A 22,776-nucleotide genomic window follows, 5' to 3' on the forward strand; every position below is an offset into this window, starting at 1 on the left:
AACAAAAGAGAGTGAAGGAAGAAACATGAACAAATTCTACTCTTCTTTACGGGACCCAGATGATTTGCAACTCCCTCCGTTAGACTGCCACGTAGATTCCTCCATTCTAGTGGCCACGTGTAATTTCATCTCTAAACTGTTCTGGCCCAACATCATTCAAATGGGCAAAAATCACCGATCAAGTCTGAAGCTAAATAATATGATTTTTGAAGATGGGCCTTTTGACTAATCAGAATAGCTTCGTTTTTAAAGGTTCCTTTCCATTGGTATTTATCTCTAGTGTGATGCGTTACTTTTTTTTATTTTATTTTATAGTATTAAATCTCATCATTACCACTATTTTTATATTAACAATAAATAAACACACAATCCATCCAAAAACAACCTACATTTGAATTGTGGGTCCAAAACTTTCTCTTTCTTTGGATTTGAAGAGATGGTGATTCATTGCTTCAACTTTAATAGCCTTATCTTATGTGCCATTATCTGAACTTTGATATTTTGTTGCATTTCCTTTTGCTTATATATATATATATATATATATATATATATATATATATATGAATATGATAATTACCGTCCAAATTGAAAGAAAAACAAAAGGAAAAGCTTCAAACTTTCAAACATATTCGACCATAAATAGGTAAGTAAAATTAGTTTTTTTTCTTGTAATTTTTATAGACTTGAGTTCATAAGAGTTTGATTTAGCTAGCTTATGTACTAATTTGTAAAAGTGTTAAAGTTTTGAAAAGTTATCATTATTGATTTCTTGAAGAATTAGGTGTGAAATTGATATATTTTAAGCTTGGATTATGAAAATGACTAGATTGTAAATTAATCTAGCTTAATTATTAACTTTGTTACATTAGGGCCAAATTGAATAAATTAAAATCTATCATGAAATTATGTTAGAAATAGAAAGTATAAAGTCCCTAATGAAAGTATGTGAAATCGGATTCTAATTCAAGCTAGGAATTAGAAGTTATGGCTATTTCAATTCAGAGACTAAATTGAATAAAATATAAAATTTTAGGAGTATCATAAAATGAGTTTGTATAGGTTCATTCATGTCATGGCATAATATGAAAATAGTTAGTATTGATTGAATGTATAAAATAATTGTATAGATCAAGAATAAAATCAAAGCGGAGTTAATTGAGGAAAACTAAAATTGTTGATTAGTCCCTCAAGAATCAACTTGTTTGATGTTTTGATCACGTAAATTCATATGGAACTTACTATTTCACTTTGTATTATATGTGTATGCTTGTGTTTAATTTAGTATATGAATATTTGTATATAATTTAAATATCATGGAATTTGATATAGTGACTAATAATGGACTGAATTGGACTACTTGTAATGTACGTTATTATTTAAAAATACAGGATATAAATGTGTAAACATGGATGATTACATGATATGGAAACATCTTATGTGACCCCTTTATAGGGTATGTTATATAAATATAAATGATTACAAGGTTGATATTGAAATATGTGGAAACTTGATGCCCGTGTGAACTTAGTAAAAGTTAGGATACGATTGACATGTCAATAAGGTTTTGTGTGCGCTTGTACGGGATATATCACAGATGTTAATGAGATCCAACATTCATTGTGGATTCTTGGATATTATGTGACACAAGTTTAGCTCGGATGATTAACCTGATATGTTGTGATATAGGTTTAGCTCGAACGGGTAATCTGATATATATACTCAGCTCAGACGAGCAATTGGTATGGTGTATTTTACCTGTGTATCTGAGTCTATTTACTAGGTTTCATATGGCAAATGGTATAAATGAGATTGAAAATTGGAAATGTGACTAAATGGACTTGATATTCAAATTGAAAAGTCATTGAATGGATTGAATTATAAATTATATATTCTTATGGTTGTTGATAGCAAAGGTGATTGAATTGAATCATGTAAACTTGATATAATCTTATGATTTATTGAATGAAATTGTCATTTTGATAGGTTACATGAAAGTAACATAAATTGGTATGCTAAGTTACATGTAGCATCTAAAGTCCATGTTACAAATATTTGCTCATCTTGTTGATGTTTTTAGTGCCATGTTCTAACCAAATTTAGGTCAAACTAAGGTAGCTTTAATGCTTATTGTAAAAATAAAGTGAGCGTAGTATTTTCCATTTGAACTTACTAAGTATTCTAAATGCTTACTCTTGTTGTTTCCTTCCCTTGTAGATTGTCACATTGTGGAACTTGTCAAGCCGAATCAACGAAGAAGTATGCACTATCAACAGACAGTAGATTTGTGTCTATTTTGAGTTTAGTCATTGCGGTATGTATATAGTAGTATCTTCTTGAGTAAATGGTCACAGTTGATGCCTTTGTGATTAATGATCATAAGTTTTTGGTGTGGTTTTGAATGCCAAAGGTTTTAGTTGGAATATTTAGTTGGATGAATGAACTTATAAATGGTATATATATATAGTTAAGCATGTTATATAGTTTGGTATTTCAAGTCAAGTTTATTAAGTTGCTTGGTTCTTAATTGCATATTGAACAGGTTTGAGATGGTAAATGAAATGATTAATGCATGAATGATTGAATTGGAAATTCGATTAGGTCTAAATGATGAATGTGTATTGAATGTCATGTTAAATGATTGATTGAAATTGTAATGAACTTGTTTGGCATGTTTTGGTTAGGTAGGATTGCTAGTTAGTTGTTAATGTTGAAAGGTTTTGGTTTGAAGCTATGGAATAGGTACCAAAATGTGCATTTTCACGTCTCGACAACTAACATCCCACGTCGTAACGTTGGCTAACAGTGAAATGACGTCACGACGTCGATATGCATGAAGTTACGACATGACTTACTGTGTTGAAGACATCGCAACGTGAAAATTGTGAGGTCGTGACATCAGCCCGAGATTTTTCAAATTTTATAATTTGGTGTTATTTAACAAAAGAGCTCTAGTAAGCTCGTATAAGACCCGAAAATGATTGTATAGCATAAATTGAATGTGATTGGTACTTAATTACATGTGTAAATGATTAAATATTACCTAAATGACTTAAAACCTTATAAAAAAATTAAAATGAACTATTTAAATGAGCAATTAAACTAAAAGTACATTAAAACAAAATAAATACAATCAAAAAATCAAAACTAACGCCAATATTTAAAAGGGTAAACTGCATCATAGGTCACCCAACTATTGCTACATTTAAAAATGGAATAATAACAAATTTAGCCCTCAACTCTTACATATTATATCGGTTTAGTCATAATTTTAAAAAATTAACCCTTAAAATTTACAAACAGTCTCAATTTAATCCCCAAAGTTTACCTTCCTCTTATGTTTCTCCCACCACCACTACCATTGTTACCTCCACCTCCACCCTTCTCCAAAAGAAAAAAACTTCCTTTTCTCTTTCTATTTAAACCTAATTTATCGTTAAATTTTGAAGAACTAAAGTTATTTGTGCTCAATATATGTGCTACTATTTAACGATAAATTAAGTTCAAATAGAAAGAAAAAAGAGAAGTTTTTTTTTTTGAGAAAGGTGGAGGAACTAGAGGTGGAGGCAACGATGGTAGTGGTGGTGGGAGAAGAAGGTAAATTTTGAGGATCAAATTGAGACAATTTGTAAATTTTTGAGGGTTAACTTTTTAAAATTATAACTAAATTGATATTAGATGTAAAAGTTGATGGCTAAATTTATTATTATATCGATTTTTTAACTGTTATGCCACCCTCCCATCAAAGATTTAACGACACTTAATAGAAATGGACCCAAAAAAAATCTCGATTAGTTGGGCGACCAAATTAAAAAAATTGGTATTTGGTTGACCAAAAAAGGAAATGAACAATAGTTGAGTGACCAAAAAAAATTAAACAATAGTAGTTTATCTTTTATGTAAATTTAAAAAGTAAAAACACCTTTCATTTGGAGATTGTTTTTATCCACTAAAGCTGAAAGCAACTGGAGCCAAGTTTTCTTCTTTTTGCTTAACTTTTGGATATTTTTAATTTCATCTTTGTGTAGGTAATTCAAGAGTATTTTTAAGCCAATAATGTTGTCCATGCAATTTTGTTTTATTTTTATATATTATTTAGTTCTTTGTAACTATATATTACACCATTATTATTCACTTTTCTTGAAATATGACAATTAATGGAAGATGAATAGCTACAAGTCACTCTTTTAATTATGATGTTTAAAATTATAATTGAAAGAGTTAGTTCAAATAAAAGCTGTGCATTTTTATTGATAAATCAAGAGGTGCGTGTATGCTATTAAATCTAAAGAGATAGAAATAAGATGTTATTAGGTAGGACCTCTTATTTGCATCCAAAAGTTGATAGTTGATTGAAGTTTTAGAGATATTATGAATTGTATAAATCTTTTTCAGGAAAATTAATTGGTTTTGAAAGTGAATTTCATCTCCCAGTAGAAACGATCAATGCAAGTCTTGCAAAATTTGACACTAGAGTAGCATTTGTTGATGGATTGATTTATTTTTATTTAATATTTCATTTTCATTTTATTTACTTTAAATTTATTTTGTTGTTGTTCCTTTTATCGTCGATAAATCTAATTGTTATCCCTTACTAAAAATTAGATCACGTGAAAGAATCAATGATAAAATGGCTATAAATAGAAAAGTATACACATGAACGTATATTTAATAATAAATTACTTAAATGAAATTATTTGATATTTAATAATAAATTTCAGAATTCATACGAAATTTAAATTTTAAATAACCTTCTTAATATTTTTATTGAAAAATATTTTATATTTATATTTTAATAATAAAATAGAAAGTATAATATATAAATATTCAGTAACAAATATTTTATAATATAAAGTATGAATATTTTAATAATACAATCGAATCAAATATAAGTATTTTTCAAATGCTGCGTTAATCCTCTTTAACTTCTATGTGCCACTATAACTCACATACATACGATTAAGTTTTTAATTAGGCTTTAAATATCGATATATGTAAGGTAAGATAATTATTATAAAATAAATTTCAATTTACAAAATACAATGTTTTATAATATTTTGTTCTAACAAATATAATTTAAGCCAAGTTTGTTTTATTGAAAATAATTTTTCACAAATGATTTTTAAAAATTATCAAAGCAATATAAATAGTTACGTAAAACCAACCAAATACTAAAAGATATCAATTTTATTTTTCGGAAATCAAAATATTTTTCAGAAAATAAACCCAACTAAATTTTATTGGGAACGTTTGAAAATAATCCAAAATACTCAATTAAACCATCAACTTTATTAATTTTCTTAAAATTTATTTTTTAAGTTAAAAAGTAGAATTATAATATAATTATAAAATAGAATTAAATTAATATAAAATAGACCGATAAAATTGGTACATAAGACTAAAAACCGCCTAATAAATGCAAGTACTGAAATCAAATCTTCAACTTTTGCGAATATTATCCGAAGAAGTCATTAAAATGTTAAACGATGGATATATTTGTAATTTTGAGCTGATGTAAACAAGGACAAAAGTCATGTGAGGGATTTGGGTGGTGAAAATTGTCCCCAAAACATTACTCCATCCATACATCATAAAGTAAAGGGTAAACCGTATAAATAGTCACTCAATTATGTTTATATTTTTGTTTTAGTCATCTAAATTTTTTTTTTTTAAATTTGAGCATTAATGTTTAAACTTATTCAGTTTTTATCATCTACCGTTAAATTGATAATGAAAAATCTTTTTTAACTGGTATAATAACACATTATAGTTCTCATTACTTATATATTCTATCAATTTGATTCAATAAATGTAACCCTTCACATTAACAAATTCTATCAATTTGATTCCCAAACTTTTTAATCAAAGTCTTTAGCTTTTAAAACAAATGCATTTCACGCCTATAATTTTGTGAAACCCAAAAAAGAAAAATACCTTTTTCGATAAAAAGAACTATGATATATGTTTATGTTTTACATTGAACCAAGTATTGAGTGGACATATGACGCTTACGTTTTGGACCAGTAGCTTTTCGGTTTTGAGTTTAATGGACTTATATTTGTCTTCGGTTTTAATCTTTAAAGAAGTATAATCATAATATATATAAGTTAAATTTGTTGTATTTATAGTATAATTTATGTATTATCAATAAATTATACGATAATACATCATTTAGTATTTTCAAAAATAAATTAGCTTACAATTACTTAATTTTATTTTGATTGATGTGTCATCATTTGATTCATTAGTAATGGATAAAAATAAAATTATATACCCTCGGTGTACCACCGAGTATAAATAAACATTTGTAGAAAAATTATTAAAATCATTTGATAAAAATCCAATTACCCTTGTGGTTTGAAAAATACCAAATCACTCTCCTAAGATTTGATGAAAAATCCACTAGCCCCTACTATATTTATTAAATGAGTTTGAAATAAAAGAATTAATTAATCATTATTCTATTTATTTTGTTATCTTCCATCTTTATCTTCAATAATATTCAATTAAAAATAATAAAAATTTAATTAGTTACAAAAATATTTTAATTATTATTAAATTAAAATATAAGATGCACACTATATCCTAACCATTTGGTTTATTGGAGAATTTTTTTTGAGTTTTTCAAATTGGTAAAATATCTAAGTATTGAGGACTAAATGTGTTATTATACCAATTAGACTAAAATAGGAACGAATTCACACGTTAATGCCTAAATTGAAAATTTTAAAAGTTAAGTGACCATCTGTACAATTTACCTAAAGCAAATAACAAAGAAAATAAAGAATCTCTTTTCTCATTTGTCCCCATCTTTTTTTTTTATTATAGATTTTTGAGGACAAAACATGATAATGGGTGAAAGATATATATTAAAATATAGTCCACATGTTTTTGAGTCAATCAAATGCTGAACATCCAAAACATGAGTCAAACTTTCATTTCCATTGCTTTTGGCATGGGATTTTCTAAGCACCACTTAATTAATCAAATCATTCCTTTTAAATCTCTAAAGTGCACAAGTTTTTCCATTATAAAATTTCATGGAGACTATAACTATTCTGCCACTGTCTTTTCTCTTCTTGCTCCATGCAATGGAAATTATTTAGTCACAAGAAAGTTTAACAATGATTTTATTGTCATTACACAAATTAAATAATGACCAAACAATTCACATGACACATCTTATGTGAATATTTTGTTATTCTAAATAAATCAAAAAAAGAATGTAATATATAGTTTGTCCTCTTTTTATAATTATAATTTATAAATCCCACTTATTTAACATAATTATAGAGAGGAAGATGTAAAAAAATTATAATAATAAAAAAGTGCATGGATATGTTTGGGAAAATCTAACAACCAAAAACACAAAGTAATAATAATCTAAAAGAAGAAACAAGAAAAAAGACCCATGCAAGAGTTTTAATTATGACAGCAATATGTAGAGCTACTAATAAATACCCATCTCGGCTTTTTGCATGTTATTGATTTATATGTGTAAGCTAGCGGTTAGAGACACCAACTGTAAGTGTTGGATTCGTGATGCCACCTATGCAACTATCACCCTTCTTTGTCCCCTTTCAATGCCCACCCATTTCTTTATTCAACCTTGAAATCAACTTAATTCTAGCTGGACCTTACTTGTAATTATAACTTTTTATGTATAACCACGATTTTATTTACGAGAATTTATTTTATGGACCTTTCTTAGTATATCATTCTTAGTTTATTTTTAATTATTTAATAATATTTTAATAAATTTTTTATTATCATTAACACATAATTTTAATAACTTAAAATTCGAAATAAAATAATTTCACTTCATTAACACTCCTCCTTATCTCTTCTTATTAAAAAACAAAATCTCAATAGGGGGGCAAACAAGTAAATTCATTACGATAGACATTGATGTAGTGCCATCATCGTAAATAATCCAGAAAACACGGGTACTTATCCATCAAAAGCATTTGTCTGGACATTGGATATATTAGTGGGTCCCACACTCTGCATTTTCCACTCCTCCCCTCTGTATCTAATTCTAAGCTTCTCTCACTCTCACATACTTGCTCTCTGCAAATATCAAAGCTTTAGATCTGAAGGAGAAAAAAAAAACACCCAGAAATCTTTGCTGAAAGGAAGATCTGGGTATGCCTTAATTTTTCTTCTTTCGGCTTCTTTGTTGCCTTTGCTGCATTTTCAGCTGTTCTGATCTTGATGTTAAACAAAGTATGCTTTTTGTTGGTAGCATTAAGGGAGATCTAGAGTGTTTTTGGAGTTGTTCTTGCACTTGTTATTCCTAAATGTGTGTTGTTTTATTTGGAAAATTTTAAGTTTTGGAGCTTGGATTTTGTTAGGTGAATAATGAGAAATGAGTGAATTTGTGAGGTTGGGTTTTTATTGTTCAAGCTGATTGTTTGGTTTTAGTGAATCAAAGTAAGGATTTCTTTGATTGTTGATCGAGGAATGTGGGGATGAAGGAGTTCAACACTTTTTCTAATGCTGAGTTGTTGATGATTTTGCTACAAGTTATTAAAGATTTATTTCTCCACTTTTGTAAATTTTTCAGTGTTTGAGAAGCCAAATTTTCTGCTAGTATGCTTCAATGGTTGCACCTTTGTGCAATTTATGTCACTGATTAAGTCTTTTCTTTGAACTTCTTTAGTGTTACCTGAATTGAAAAATACTTCCTATTAGTCAGCTTGTTGCAGTTCTTAAAAAACAATAAATAAGAGGCATTATCTAGTCTGTTTGCTAGATGCCATAGTTGCACCATACGTTGTATACTCCTTTGAGGTTCTTTTATACCAATTCAATATGTCAATGCCTTAGCACTTGATGTCTTTATACATTGTAGATTTAAATCTTTTATTGCCATGATATTCTTTGGTTACTACTGTAATTCTTGAAGCTTCTCCTAACTTAATGGTTTGCCATTCTTTCGATTTTTTCTATTAGGTATTCATGTCATTTAATTTTGTACAGTACTGTTTCTAGCTGGTCAGTGAGATGTACATATTGTTCTTTAGTCCTGGTTTGTTATTTTCACGTGTGCCTCCAGATTCAAAGGAAAATTGTGTTAAATGTCTATTAAATGGTTCCCCTGGTGCAGGCTAGTTTGACGTGGTAGGGTCAATGGCAGTAACGGAGGCAGAAAATCCTCTTGTAGGAGAAATCACTTGCGGTTCTTTACTGCAGAAATTGCAGGTAATGTGGCTTTTAAGTTGGTTCCCTCCCTTCAAATCTTTGTTTCTAGTACTCGTCTGTAGAATATAACTGGTAAAATGTTCTGCAAATTGATTGTAGGAAATTTGGGATGAAGTTGGTGAAAGTGACGAAGAGAGAGACAAGATGCTTCTTCAGATAGAACAAGAATGCTTGGATGTATACAAGAGGAAGGTTGAACAGGCTGCAAAATCAAGAGCGCAACTTCTTCAGGCCTTGTCAGATGCTAAGCTTGAGCTTTCTACTCTTGTATCAGCTCTTGGGGACAAAAGTTTCATTAGCATTGTTAGTGCTCATTTATTTCACCCTATATTCAAAGTTACTATAGATAATAGGATGTCATTACTCCTTTATATGCAAATTAATGCTGTTTACAAGTTTCGCATAAAATACTGTTTGCTGCATTCTCATTAGTGCTTTGGGTTTGATTACAGCCTGAGACGACATTGGGAACAATCAATGAACAACTTGCTGCTATTGCACCAGCACTCGAACAGCTGTTGAAACAGAAAGAGGAGAGAGTTAAGGAGTTTTCTGATGTACAGTCTCAGATTCAGAAGATATGTGGGGAAATTGCTGGGAATGCCAGTGAGCAGACAGGTGCTCCAGCAGTGGATGAGTCTGACTTGTCCCTGAAGAAGTTGAATGAATATCAAGTAAAGCTTCAAGAACTTCAAAAGGAGAAGGTACATCTATTTCCCTGGATATCCTGGTTTCTAGTCTTTACATGGATCACTCACTAACTTATTTGCATTGCAGAGTGATCGACTGCATAAAGTCCTTGAATTTGTCAGCACTGTGCATGATCTCTGTGCTGTCCTTGGAATGGACTTCTTTAGTACTGTAACTGAAGTTCATCCGAGCTTAGATGACACTACCGGTGTGCAGTCCAAAAGCATCAGCAATGACACGCTATTGAGGTTGGCCGAGACAGTCTCAACTCTAAACGAAGATAAGAAACAGAGGCTTCATAAGGTATCTTTGTTGTATGTAGCAGTTCTTTTCATTCCCCTTTTTTTTCCCTGTTCAAAAATGTACTATCCATTTTTCTTCTTGATGCTTTGCTACTTGAACCATTGCACATTGATATAAGGCTTTATGGAATCATCTTTATATTGGACATGGATATATGAGTTAATATATTCTTCTTCACTTCATGCTTTTGTTCCAATAAATGAAATTACAAGGTTAACGTTTTTCCCCTTTTGACAGCTTCAAGAGTTAGCAACTCAGCTAATTGATCTTTGGAATTTGATGGACACTCCTGAAGAAGAAAGAATATTATTTGACCATGTCACCTGCCACACCTCTGCATCAGTTGATGGAGTGACTGTTCCTGGTGCTCTTGCTCTGGATCTGATTGAGCAGGTAAATCAAGTTTCTCAATTGGTGTCCAAGTTTGATAGAGAACAGTTGCTTACTTATTCTCATTTCCTTTTGTACTGAAGGCGGAGGTTGAAGTTGAAAGGCTTGATCAGCTAAAAGCAAGCAGGATGAAGGAAATTGCCTTCAAAAAACAAGTGGAGCTTGAGGAGATATTTGCCCGTGCTCATATAGAGATAGATCCAGAGGCCGCTAGGGAGAAAATTATGGCTCTGATTGATTCTGGGAATGTTGAGCCTACTGAGTTACTAGCTGACATGGATAATCAGATAGCTAAAGCAAAAGAAGAAGTCCTTAGTAGAAAAGAAATATTGGATAGGGTTGAAAAATGGATGTCAGCTTGTGAAGAAGAAAGTTGGCTTGAAGACTACAATCGGGTATTTTTAATCTCTCCTCAACATTTCTCTCTCTGGCTTCTCTTTCCCACCCCTATCTCCCTTGTTGGTGGATTTATCGATTTGGGTTTAAGATTAGGAAATAGAAAAGAATAATCTGGCCATAATATTGTTGTCCAACCTGTTATACTAACATGATACCTTTAAGAATCTTGGCCTGAGTGCTGTGGCCTGAGCCTTAATGCTGATCCTTGAATCCCTCGTCTTATTCCAATGTCCCCTGATAAATGTTTTGGACTCTTAAAATATTAGTGACTGCATGCTCGTCAGCATTCCTAATATTGCTCATATCTTACTACCTCTAATGACATTGAGTGTTACGTTTCTACTGATATTTTCTTGCTGAGACAGGACGAGAACAGGTACAATTCAAGCAGGGGCGCACACTTAAATCTCAAGCGTGCCGAGAAAGCTCGCGTTCTGGTCAACAAAATTCCAGGTAGGGCCATCTAGAATCATATTTACAGGATGATGATTCATATGCCATTGGTAGATATTGTTTGCATCTGCATGTGCATTTCACCTTGAACCATCGTTAGCAGTTCATTTTCTGGTCTTAAAGTTTCTTCTAATCTATTTTTGATTAGGTTCAATAGAAAGTATTCCCTACATTTTTCTTTTTACCAATCTAGAATGTGGTAATCAAATAAAAAAAAGAATCTCAAAGATGAATGTTCTATTGAGGATAAAATTAATGTGAATTTAGGCGTTCAAAATACAGCAATTGCATGGGATTCCAATATTAAGAGATGAAATTTTCCCTGAAGTCTATAGTTCCTAGTTTCCATCCATTGATGGTATGTTTGCCTTAACATTTATGAGATAGGGGAGAATTGCTATAATGCTACCACATTAGATCTGCATATCATGCATGTATGGCCTGAGTTCTTATTTTCCTCTCTAATCGGTTTTATTGGCCTTTGGTAGGTATGGTTGACACTTTGGTTGCCAAAACTCGGGCTTGGGAAGAAGATCGCGGCATATCGTTTTCGTATGACGGTGTTCCTCTCCTTGCTATGCTAGATGAATATTCCATGCTCAGGCAAGAAAGAGAAGAAGAAAAGCGAAGGCTTAGGGTAAGGTTTTGATTCATTTTAGTTCTAACTATATAACTTAAAGCATGACCTAGATCTAAATAGGAAGAAGGTAAACTCAAAAAAGAGTTTTCAGCTAAATGTCTCTTGCTTTGCATGTAGACAGTGTCCTTTTTCTTTTTTTCCTTTTACTCCTGCTAAATATGGTTTAACTTATGGACTTGCAGGATCAGAAGAAGTACGGTGAGCAGCAAAACACGGAACAAGAAGCCATCTTCGGTTCAAAGCCAAGCCCTGCTCGACCATCTGGTCCAAAGAAGGTGGTGGGTCCTCGAGCAAATGGAGGAACCAATGGAACCCCTAGCAGACGGTTGTCTCTAAATGCTACTCAAAATGGAAGCAGGTCTGCAACTAAAGATGGGAAGAGGGACAGCATGAAACTCGCAGCTCCTGCCAATTTCGTAGCGATATCAAAAGAGGACGCTGCCTCCCATGTATCGGGAGCTGGTCCAGTTCCAGCATCACCCTAATAATAAATTGATAGATTTTACACCCTTGTCTTGTTTTTAGTGTTATTACCGGATATTATTAGTGAATTGGCCTGAATCGAAGAGCTGTCGTTGTAGTAGAGGGATATAGTCAGTGTTATTAGCTGTGTAATATTTGTGATATTTAGCATTTGGAAGGTGGTTTTTGATTCATGTTGTTACCTTTGCATTAGTCAGATCTGTTATTATATTTTCTAATATGAAAGAGGTGAAATGGCAACAAAGTACAAGTTTCTTCCCCATAAGTCAGTTTTGGCATTGAAAACCTTTCAAGCACTCACTCAAATCATTCAACTTGAACCTGTTTTTATTCTAATTCAGGATCAACATGCTGTACATTAAAACTCATATTCTCTATTGGGGCGGTTATGTATTGATATTAGAGTTATTATTATTATTATTATTTTTTATTCTCAAATATTGATAGTAGAGTTGCTAATTGAGTTTTTAAATTATCGATATTGTTCTATCAACTTTGTCATTGACATTAAATGTCAATTTAAATATAGTGTGGAACATATTTAAAATATGTAGATTGAGTTGCAAATAGGTGTATATATATCTTATGAACTACTTGGTTTTGACATATTAAAAGGGAAAAGAAATAACTCCCGTGCTTAATACATCATATTCAAGTGGTCTATACTAAGACTTTTAGAACAATGGTTAGAGCTCTTCTTTGACAATGGTTAGAGCTCTTCTTTGACACTTAGATGATAGAGGTTGATGCTTTCTCATCTCTCATTTCCTTTCTCAATATTGAATTGATAAAAATAAATTCAAACTATCTATATATTATGTACACATTTATTTACAATTTGATTCATAGGTTTTAAATGCTCCACCTCATGTCAAAACTGAAGACTAGGTCGACAGAGGGAGTTGATTAATATAATACTAATACTCTAAGGATTTGATTATAACATTTTCAAATGTAGAGATGTGTAATGCAATTAACCCTTAATATTCGTGGAACATAATTTTGCCTATTTTCCATTAAAACTTCAACAACAATAACAATTGCACTATTATTGTTTGCAAATTATGGAAAAAAGAAAAGTTATTGGGTGTTTTGTTAAAGTCCTCAATCTAAAGAGGCTAAACTAGCAATTCTTCCAACAACTTCCAAAGTTGTCATCTAATCTTCAAAAACTTAGCTAAGAAGAGTTGTAACATTATAAACGACATTGAAAACCATTTCTCCTTCTCAAAGGCAATGGCAAACGAGAATGAGCCAGCAAAACTGCTCTTACCGTACCTTCAACGAGCCGATGAGCTTCAAAAACACGAGCCTCTTGTCGCTTATTACTGTAAATAAAAATTACATCTTAAACCTTCTTTTTTTTTTTTTTTCTTTTTAATCTTTTTTGTAGATGCTAATTAGAAATTTTCTTTTTTCTTTTGTAAAGGTCGGTTGTATGCAATGGAAAAAGGATTGAAGATACCCGTCAGTGAGAGAACCAAAACTACCAGTGCTCTTCTTGTTTCTCTCATGAAACAGCTTGAAAAGGTCTGCTCTTCTCTCTCTCTCTCTCTCTCTCTCTCTTTAATGATTAGCTGATTTTGAATTATGAGTTGTGTTATTTGAGCTGTTTAATGAGTTGGGTCTACTTTACTTTCCTAGAAAATTTAATGGATATGTTGAATTAGATATTGTTATTGATTGATTGATGTGATTTTACAAGAAAATATTTAAATTTAACACCTTGGTATTTCTCTACTGGGTCTAACTTGGATACTGAGAGTTGCTGTTATTTTGTGTATTTGCTGTAGTACTGAAGCTCCAGATTACTAGTTAAACAATCCTCATTAACTAGAATCATATAGTTATTTATTGATCATTGCCATGACATTATTTGTTGTATGATATATATGGAGCTTATAGATAAACTATAAATCAACTCTCATCAGTGTCTAAGGGTATTGGTACTTTGCAGGATAAGAAGTCATTGACGTTGGGATCTGAGGATAACTTGTATCTAGAGGGATTTGCCTTGAATGTCTTTGCAAAGGCGGACAAACAAGATCGTGCTGGACGAGCAGACTTGTAAGCAAATCTTCTTTCTCATATATCCATGTTGCACTAAATTGCATTTTGTCTAGAAGATGCAAAAGCAGTTCATTTGATAACCTGAATGGCATGTTTGTAGTTTTAGTTAGTGTGTTTTGTGTTACCCTCTAAATTATGAGAAAGTTCTGTTAATTGCTACATTACATGATTACAACCTTTTACTTACCTTAGTACTTTGATATTTCTATAAATGACTTAAGATTTAACTTTTGGGTGCTTGGTTCAGGAATACAGCAAAGACATTTTATGCTGCGAGCATTTTCTTTGAGATTATTAGCCAGTTTGGTCCTCTTCAGCCTGATGTGAGTTTCTAGTTGTTATAGAGTCGCATTAAAATTTTGCGCTAATAATGTTGATTTCTTCCTTTTTTGATGCATTACTCGGTTAGTTTTGCTTTGAACTTCTTATGGTTTTATTATACAGCTTGAGCAGAAACAGAAGTATGCCGCCTGGAAAGCTGCTGATATTAGGAAAGCTTTGAAAGAAGGAAGAAAGCCCACCTGTGGCCCTCCTAATGGTGATGAAGATTTGTCTGTTCTATCAAGTACACATAGCGGTTCATATGTATGTTTCTTATCGGAACAGTGCTTTAGTCATTAGCAATATAGGGACAATGGCAATACTTGGCCTTGATTAAATAAACAGAATGGTGTTGATGCATAACTAAAATTCTGGATAACCTTCATCTATGTTTATCCTTGCAGGATCATGGACCTGGTGAACTTCCAGTTACCAGTCCCAGGCAAGATTCTGATCCGTCACCACAGTTCCATGATGAAATAAATAACCAGCACCATGCTAATATTCCACCGTCAACTCAGTTCCATGATAAGATTGACCGGCAGCATTCTTTCGATATTTTAGCATCACATCCATCATTTCCTCCTCGCAGTTACCCTTTTCATGGACAATCCTTTCCACAAGATCCCCAAAGACGCTTCCCTTCACCACCTCCCACAAGCAAGTCCGAAGATCCTACATATCCCCATGCATACCTCCATCAACCCTATTCGCAAGAACCGCAACAACATTTGCCACATAATTTCCCATCCGTTGACATTCCCCCATATTCATATCCTAATTTTCAGTCTTATCCAAGTTTCTCTGAGAGTAGTTTACCCTCTGCCCCATCTCACTATCCTTCTTACTATCAAGGTGCTGAGATTTCTTACACTCCCCAGTCTGCTCCTCCAACAACAAGCTATTCATCAACATCCCAATACTCTTCAACTAGCAGAAATGAGACAGTCTCAGAACCTGCACCAACTATGTCTCAAGAACACCAATATGACATCAATTACCAGCCACCACCGGAGAAAATTGCTGAGGCACACAAGGCTGCACGGTTTGTGGTTGGAGCCTTAGCATTTGATGATGTGTCAGTTGCAATAGATTACTTAAAAAAATCACTTGAATTGCTGACTAATCCATCAGCCGGTCAGTAAGCTTGTTACCCCTAGTGGACAGATTCACATGGTTTTTCTTTTGAATCATATGATTTGATTTGTATAGGTTTTATTGGAGATTGTGAACATCTGTTACCTGCCATGTAATTTTCATTTGAGAATCAAAATATTTCATGTGGTTTTCCATTAAAGATTCAGCAGGGTTTTGCTTTTTCCTCCCATTTCCTTTCCAGTAAGAAATCAACAAGGTAAATCCAAAAACATAGGAAAAACATAAACAACTCAGATATCAATCACTACACAAATATGATTGCCAGAAATCAATCCTTAATCATATATCTGTTATAAACAAGTTATTCAAACAGATATTAAAAGCTTTAAGAACTTGATTAACTGGAAATAAGCAACACTGCAACAAATGCAGAAGCAAGATGCATGCATGCTTGCTTGCTACTATATCCTGATCATACTAAGTCAATATTGGATACTTATGGGCTTTTTTTAAAAAAGTATTTTGGCCTTCATTTACATATATTTATAATCTATTTTTTTTTCAGAACTAGGGAAAGAAATATCCAAATTCTTAGTTCTTGGCAACTTGGAGATAAATGCAAAGGATCTCTGAACTGCTCCATCACATGGAGCTAACCAGTAATATATTGCTCTTATTATTCAAATCACTCCTTATTTGGGTGTATTGACAACTTTTCTAGCTACTTATGTTGGTTTTCTTGCCTTCTTCACCAAATTTAACAAAGAAAGTTTTTGGCAGCATATACGTGAAGGTGGTTAAGTCAAAGACAGTGCGTTCTAACCTGTCTGTTTTATTGATGGCATTTAAGAGAAAACTTAACTATTACCAAAAATGACAGTTCTGCCCATGGAAATATGGAATCAAATGGTTTTAGCAAGGGGGTTTTGGTCATTTGACAAGGAAATAAGATTCAGATTCCATAATCCTACAACAAAAGTGTAACGCAGACACAAACAAGTTTAAGCTTGGAGCAATCAACTAGTGGATATCGATAAGAATAAAGCTGTTAATTGATGAAAATTCTTATCCTAATCCCTTGGAGAATCCATCTTGGAATCCTCTATATATAACCTTATTGTACCAAGAAGAAATATGACAATTTTTTTATTGGTATCACCCTAGAGGAAAGGAAAAAAATGGGTTCTAGATGCTCTTGTTTGGGACAATCAAGCCCCCAGAGATTGTCTGATCAACAGGAAACAGAACATGAGAATGAGCATAAAGCAAGTTCTTGGTCGGTATTGTCTTTGCTGATGTTGGTTTGCATGTGGAAAAACGAAGCAAAAGAGAGGCAATTGTTGCAGGTGAAAGAGAAACAGCAACAAAAGGAGGTAAACAAGGCAAAAAAGGAACCAACACTGGAGGATTGGCTCATTGCTTCACCAGGGTTGCAAAAGATAAATGGGACCACATCAGGGGGTGAATACCATGTTTTCAAGCATTATTCATCCAAGAGGGTATTCCCATCTTGTGTGGGAGAAAATGAAAATGGAAGCAGCAGCAGCAGCAGCTCTAAAGCAAGGGGGAGCTTCTCAAAGGAGAGGCTTTTGAAAGGTGAAGAAAGTGAGGTTTCATTCAGCATGACCCGAAGTGGGAAGTCAAAGAAAAGGGTGAGCTTTAGGCTACCCGAAGAAGATGATATTTTCATATTTCATTCATCTTCACCAGAAGCAGCAGCACCTGAATAGAAGGAGCTTAAATTATTAATATATAAATTTGTTGCTTGTTATGATCAGTTTGGGTAGTATATGCTTACTGGTTTGTTACATTACATGCTTTTGGTTGTGCAGTTTGGAAAGAATAGATCGAGTGGTTGCTTAAACATCAATTGAACTATCAGATATGTATCAGAATTCTATAATTACCAAAAGGGTAATTTGATTATTTCAAGAATTTGATTCCTGGTGTAAAAATCCTGTCTTTACTTAACAGGCAATGTTGAAAGAATTTGACTGGAGGCCATCTGGTTGCACTCTTGGCTCTCGGTTCGAAGTGGACGGTTTAACAACTCTACAAAGTAAAAAGAACAAATTAATAATAATTAAAAAATCATAAAAATATTATAAATTACATTTAAAAAATCAACTAAAACATAATGAAGAAATTAAAAAAATTCAAACTTGATTAGAAGGATTAAAGGAATGTTTTGGTAGTCAAAGAATAAAAAGAGGGAAACAAGGCGTATGCAAGAGCCACAATGGTCTTAAAGTACTTTAGACAAGAATAATATTTGGAAAAATTACTCTGTAATAACATTACAACCGAATTAACTACCATTGAACCCCACCCCTCTTAAAAAGAAAGGGCAAAAAAATATTTTTTTAAGTGAGTTTAATAAGAATTTCAATATTTATTTATTTTGTTATTGTTTTACGGTTATAATAACTTGATTCGGTATTTAACTCGAGATCCGACTCAAAATATCCATGGTTTAAATAACCCAAAACACTCCATTTAAGGGAGGGTGACAGAAAAAGATCCCATCTTGATTTTCTTTTTCCTCTCTTTTCTTGAATCAACACTCTTCTCTTCTTAGATCACTACCGTTGATATTGTGTATCGATCCTTGTTGATTTTATTTATACCAAAAACCAAAAATAATAAGAACAAGGAATTTATGTGGCTTTATTTAAATAGTTTGGATTCAAGGGAACATAGATAATTAATATTTATTAACTGTAATCACACACAAAAAAAACACGCAAAACAAAGTTAACAAGAAAGAAAAAACAAAAGAAACCCTTTCCCCTCTCTCTTTTGTGTGTGAATTAGTTAATACTATATTCCTTTTCATTACAATGGGAAATGAAATAACACACAAAAGGGAAAGGGGAAAAAAGGATATGAAAGCCTTTTTCATTTTTTCTTTTTACTTTAAGCAAAAGAAAGAGACGCAACAATGTGAAAGAATTGCAACTGTTCTAGCAACTCCTTAGCATGGCTCGTGCCTCGGCTTTCCACCCGTAAGAACAGCTCCTCGCTGAGCTTGTCCCCGATGTGAGCATCGACTAGCACCCCGGAAACAGTCCGGCAGCTGTTGGCTAGCGCTCGACCTACCTCCGATGCATCATCTGGCCGGCTAACGACCAAAGGGCTGCCTCCTTTGAATACCTCAAGCTTGTTTATGGTGAATGAACCATCAGCTTCAACCACTTCCTTGAAGTCTTGTAGGCTTGGGGCATACACTGGGATGTTGAAATTGTCACGCTTCTCGGCACTTATAAGACCCTGTTGCACCATTACAATCAATTATGTATTGGAAATAAATAACATTATTATTAACTTATGACGATAATCGTTGTGGCAGCTTGAATAGAACAGTTGATTAAAGGAGAGGATGATACGTAAATGTACTATCATCTACTGCATCAATTTTTGCTGCAACAGAATGTTTGGTCCCACCAAACATTTTATGATTAATTTCATCAACAATGATCAAATGTACCCAAATCACTGTTATTGTCGTCTTGTTAAATGCCATGATTATGTCAAACATCCATTTTTTTAAAAGAAATTTGATCCAACGGTGGTGGTCAGTTCGCATATGTGGACCCCCCCAGGACCGCTGCCTTGCGGTTATCATATTGCTGCCGACATGGCAATGGGAGACAAGTGGAGGGCTAGAGCGGATTCTCTTAACCAAGACCATCCAACGGCTGGCGTTAGAACAACTTAATCATGATCGGTGACAATCCATCATAAAGCTCTCACTAAGCCTCAACACACCTAATCATTTCCCCTTTTGCATGGTGTTTCCCTTTGCTTTTTGGTCTGCCAAATTGCAGTAACAGACCATAGGCACAAATTATTATTCCTTATTCTTGGCCAAATATGCCGAAAAAGACTTTAATTGATAAAATAAATTAATTATTTTAAAATTTTTTAAAAAATAGGTTATTTTTAAAAAGAGTACAAAAACATATCCAATTGAATGCATTTTTGTTGATATATTAGCAGGAAAGTTGGTCCGGCTAAGATTACTTTTATGCTACCTAGAACAACTTTTCTGCCAATAATTCTTTAAGATGAATTCTGATATGACGTGTAAATTCTTATGTAAATACCTTAAACCAGAACCGACCAAAAGATAATGTTATGGTGAAATGTAAATAATGGAAAGGATGTGATTGAAAGAATCTAATAATGTGAGATATAATTTAGGGACAATTGGAGAGCACTGTTGACACATGTAAAAATGAAGAGCTTTAAGTAAAGATGGGTGATTAGTGTGAACATTAGTGTTGTGAAGGTACCTCTTGGACAAGATCATCCCAAGCATCCTGAAAGTGGGTCCCAAAGAGGAGACCGGCCCCACCTTGGTCTGTGGGGTCCACGGAAGTCCTGCCTAAGCAGACAAGGAACATGGACCCACCCCTCTTCATCTCTATGGATCTTGCCCTCAGGAACTTAGCCAGGTCTGTCTGGAACTGTTTCTTGTAAGCATTGGCTGAGCTGTCGCTTGCACCGTGGATGAACACCCTCCCTTTGTTGTAAGCCGTTGATCTTCTGTCTAACACACTTTCAGGCATCTGGGTCCCATGTTACATACCACAACAACATTTGTCTGGTCTTAATTTTGTGTTGCACATTCAAATATATATAATAGAATTGAAGGCAGACTGTAACAGTACTTTTGGATTTCCTTATGTTCTATATAAATAGTCTTTTTTTTAAAAAAAAGATAGACTAACCCAAGTCTAGAATGGGAAAAGTTAAAGATAAATCTCTCAACTAACCACTACAAATTACTGGGAATTCAAATTTCGGTTCTCTAGAAACCACCTTATTTAATGCATTATTTTATCAGATTCACAAGACAACACATTAATTATTTAAAGAAAAATCATACGAGTCACTAACAATATTCTAGGCCCAATTAGAAAAATAGCACATATAGTCAAAACATCTTGAAGGAAATTAGGGTTCCAATTGGTTTCAAGTTTCGAAAAGAGGGAATAGGACAAATATATATGTATATATGTATACGCACCTACTATTATCATTTTGTGCACTCACTTTTGACCGACTCAATGCCGGCCAAAATGGGATGGTTAAAGATCATTCAAAATCACTTAAACTTTTGTATCATGAAATGACATTAACTTGAAGATTATGTTTTTTCTCCTATTGTTTTCACCTTTGAAATCCTCCTCGGGAATAATCTCTCTCTCTCTTATATGTGCAATAGTTTAGTTACAGGCAATGCTAGAAAACCTTTTAGAGGTTTACAATAATAAAAATATAATTTTATTTTCTAATTTTAAAGGATTAAATTAAATTTTTATTTTTTTAGGGGCTAAAATGTAATTCAACTTTTATTAATATATGAAATTTTAAAATGACTAAATAAGAAATTTTCATTTACGGGCCGGATACGCGCCTGCTTAGAGACTTGGTATTATACAGCGGCATGACCAACAAACTAGTACAGTTGAAAGTAGAAGGAATGAGAGAAGAAAAATAATAAACCTGTGATAGCCAGTGCAATGAAAACGCGGAATGGAAGACATCGATGGATCTAGCCGGAAAAAGGCGTCGGTAAAAGGATCCAGGAACTCCGGCAGCGAAATAGGAGCGGTGTCCATTCGAGGCTAAGCACTCTTCCATGCTACTACCGCCGTTATTTGCTAACGGAGGTAGGAGTTGGAAAAGGGTGTTGAAATCATTGCTAGGAAGATCGGAGAAAAACGCAGAGAATTCCGGCGGTTCGTACCCCGACGACTCGTACCGCTTCACCATGTGCTTGATAATGACGTCGACGATGTAGATGGTGTTGCTGCCGCAGGAACACCCCAAATCGACCACCACGAAGGGTACCTCTGGGGAGCTTAAATGAACACTGTCTAGGGCTTCTTCAAGAAGGTGAAGCATCGAACGAGCATGTAAAGCCTGCATGGATAATATTAAACACATAGTTTAAGTGTTTTAAGTTTCAGTAATCAAAAAAAGAAAAAAGAAAAAGGAGAAGAAGAAGAAGACCTGAGCTTGGGAATTATTGGCGTAGCTGGCTTCACCTTGGCCTCCTTTCATGCTAAGAAGCTTCTCAAGGTTTACGTTAGAAACAACAACATTGTCTCCCATGGGAGCCATTTTTGAATGCCCTGTAGCTTTCTTGGTGGAAAGTTTTGAGTGAAGCTATGTATATATAGAGAAAAACCAAAGTGCCTAGGATTGGAAGGACAAAATTGGACTAACAATATATGGGTACCCTATTATACGGAGATAATTTCTAAAAATGTAAATTACGGGTACGGTAAATAAAATAAATATTTATATATTAGATAATGTCAGGCCATGTAAATACATGATTTAAATTAATTAATATTTCATGTGATGGCATGATAGTTAAGAGTATTCACTGTGTCCCAGATGGGGTTTGGGTTTGAATTCCATGTTTGTTATTCACCAAAAAGAATACATAATAAGGAAATAGGCTTTAAATTAATTTTACATTAGCACCAAATTTTAATAGGGGTTTAAAAAAGTAAAGATAATAATGTATATAATAAAAATATTTAAATTAAGATTTTTTATTTTTTTATTTACTTCCTTTCATATGAGTGAAGCATCACGATTTTTAATTTTATTTTTTTGATAAAATATTGTCTAGAGTTACCTATAACCCCTCCCCAATCCTTAAAGAAGAGGATAATATGCGTTTTAGCATACTCAAACCCATTACACTG

General features: G+C 33.1%; 3 protein-coding genes across 3 annotated transcripts; 2 read left to right on the plus strand and 1 right to left on the minus strand.

Annotated features, from left to right (window-relative positions):
• Positions 1–7,981: 7,981 nt before the first annotated feature.
• On the plus strand, positions 7,982–12,732 carry LOC105781249 (65-kDa microtubule-associated protein 1). Its single transcript, XM_012605793.2, has 10 exons — positions 7,982–8,142; positions 9,107–9,201; positions 9,301–9,504; positions 9,654–9,905; positions 9,979–10,194; positions 10,432–10,587; positions 10,668–10,979; positions 11,349–11,436; positions 11,925–12,073; positions 12,259–12,732. The coding sequence occupies exons 2-10, from the start codon at positions 9,130–9,132 to the stop codon at positions 12,559–12,561; spliced, it is 1,752 nt and encodes a 583-aa protein (XP_012461247.1). The 5' UTR covers positions 7,982–8,142; positions 9,107–9,129; the 3' UTR covers positions 12,562–12,732.
• Positions 12,733–13,729: 997 nt separating this feature from the next.
• On the plus strand, positions 13,730–16,247 carry LOC105781265 (protein HOMOLOG OF MAMMALIAN LYST-INTERACTING PROTEIN 5). Its single transcript, XM_012605807.2, has 6 exons — positions 13,730–13,889; positions 13,989–14,089; positions 14,517–14,626; positions 14,877–14,952; positions 15,074–15,214; positions 15,355–16,247. Exons 1-6 carry the CDS (start codon positions 13,796–13,798, stop codon positions 16,093–16,095), a joined length of 1,263 nt encoding a protein of 420 aa, XP_012461261.1. The 5' UTR covers positions 13,730–13,795; the 3' UTR covers positions 16,096–16,247.
• Positions 16,248–18,733: 2,486 nt separating this feature from the next.
• Positions 18,734–22,223, minus strand: LOC105781276 (indole-3-acetate O-methyltransferase 1). Its single transcript, XM_012605813.2, has 4 exons — positions 22,070–22,223; positions 21,560–21,979; positions 20,344–20,619; positions 18,734–19,318 (listed from the first exon to the last, which is right to left on the minus strand). The coding sequence occupies exons 1-4, from the start codon at positions 22,178–22,180 to the stop codon at positions 18,965–18,967; spliced, it is 1,161 nt and encodes a 386-aa protein (XP_012461267.1). The 5' UTR covers positions 22,181–22,223; the 3' UTR covers positions 18,734–18,964.
• Positions 22,224–22,776: the final 553 nt, after the last annotated feature.

The sequence above is a fragment of the Gossypium raimondii genome, chromosome 1 (genome assembly GCF_025698545.1).
Source record: "Gossypium raimondii isolate GPD5lz chromosome 1, ASM2569854v1, whole genome shotgun sequence".
Taxonomy (NCBI): domain Eukaryota; kingdom Viridiplantae; phylum Streptophyta; class Magnoliopsida; order Malvales; family Malvaceae; genus Gossypium; species Gossypium raimondii.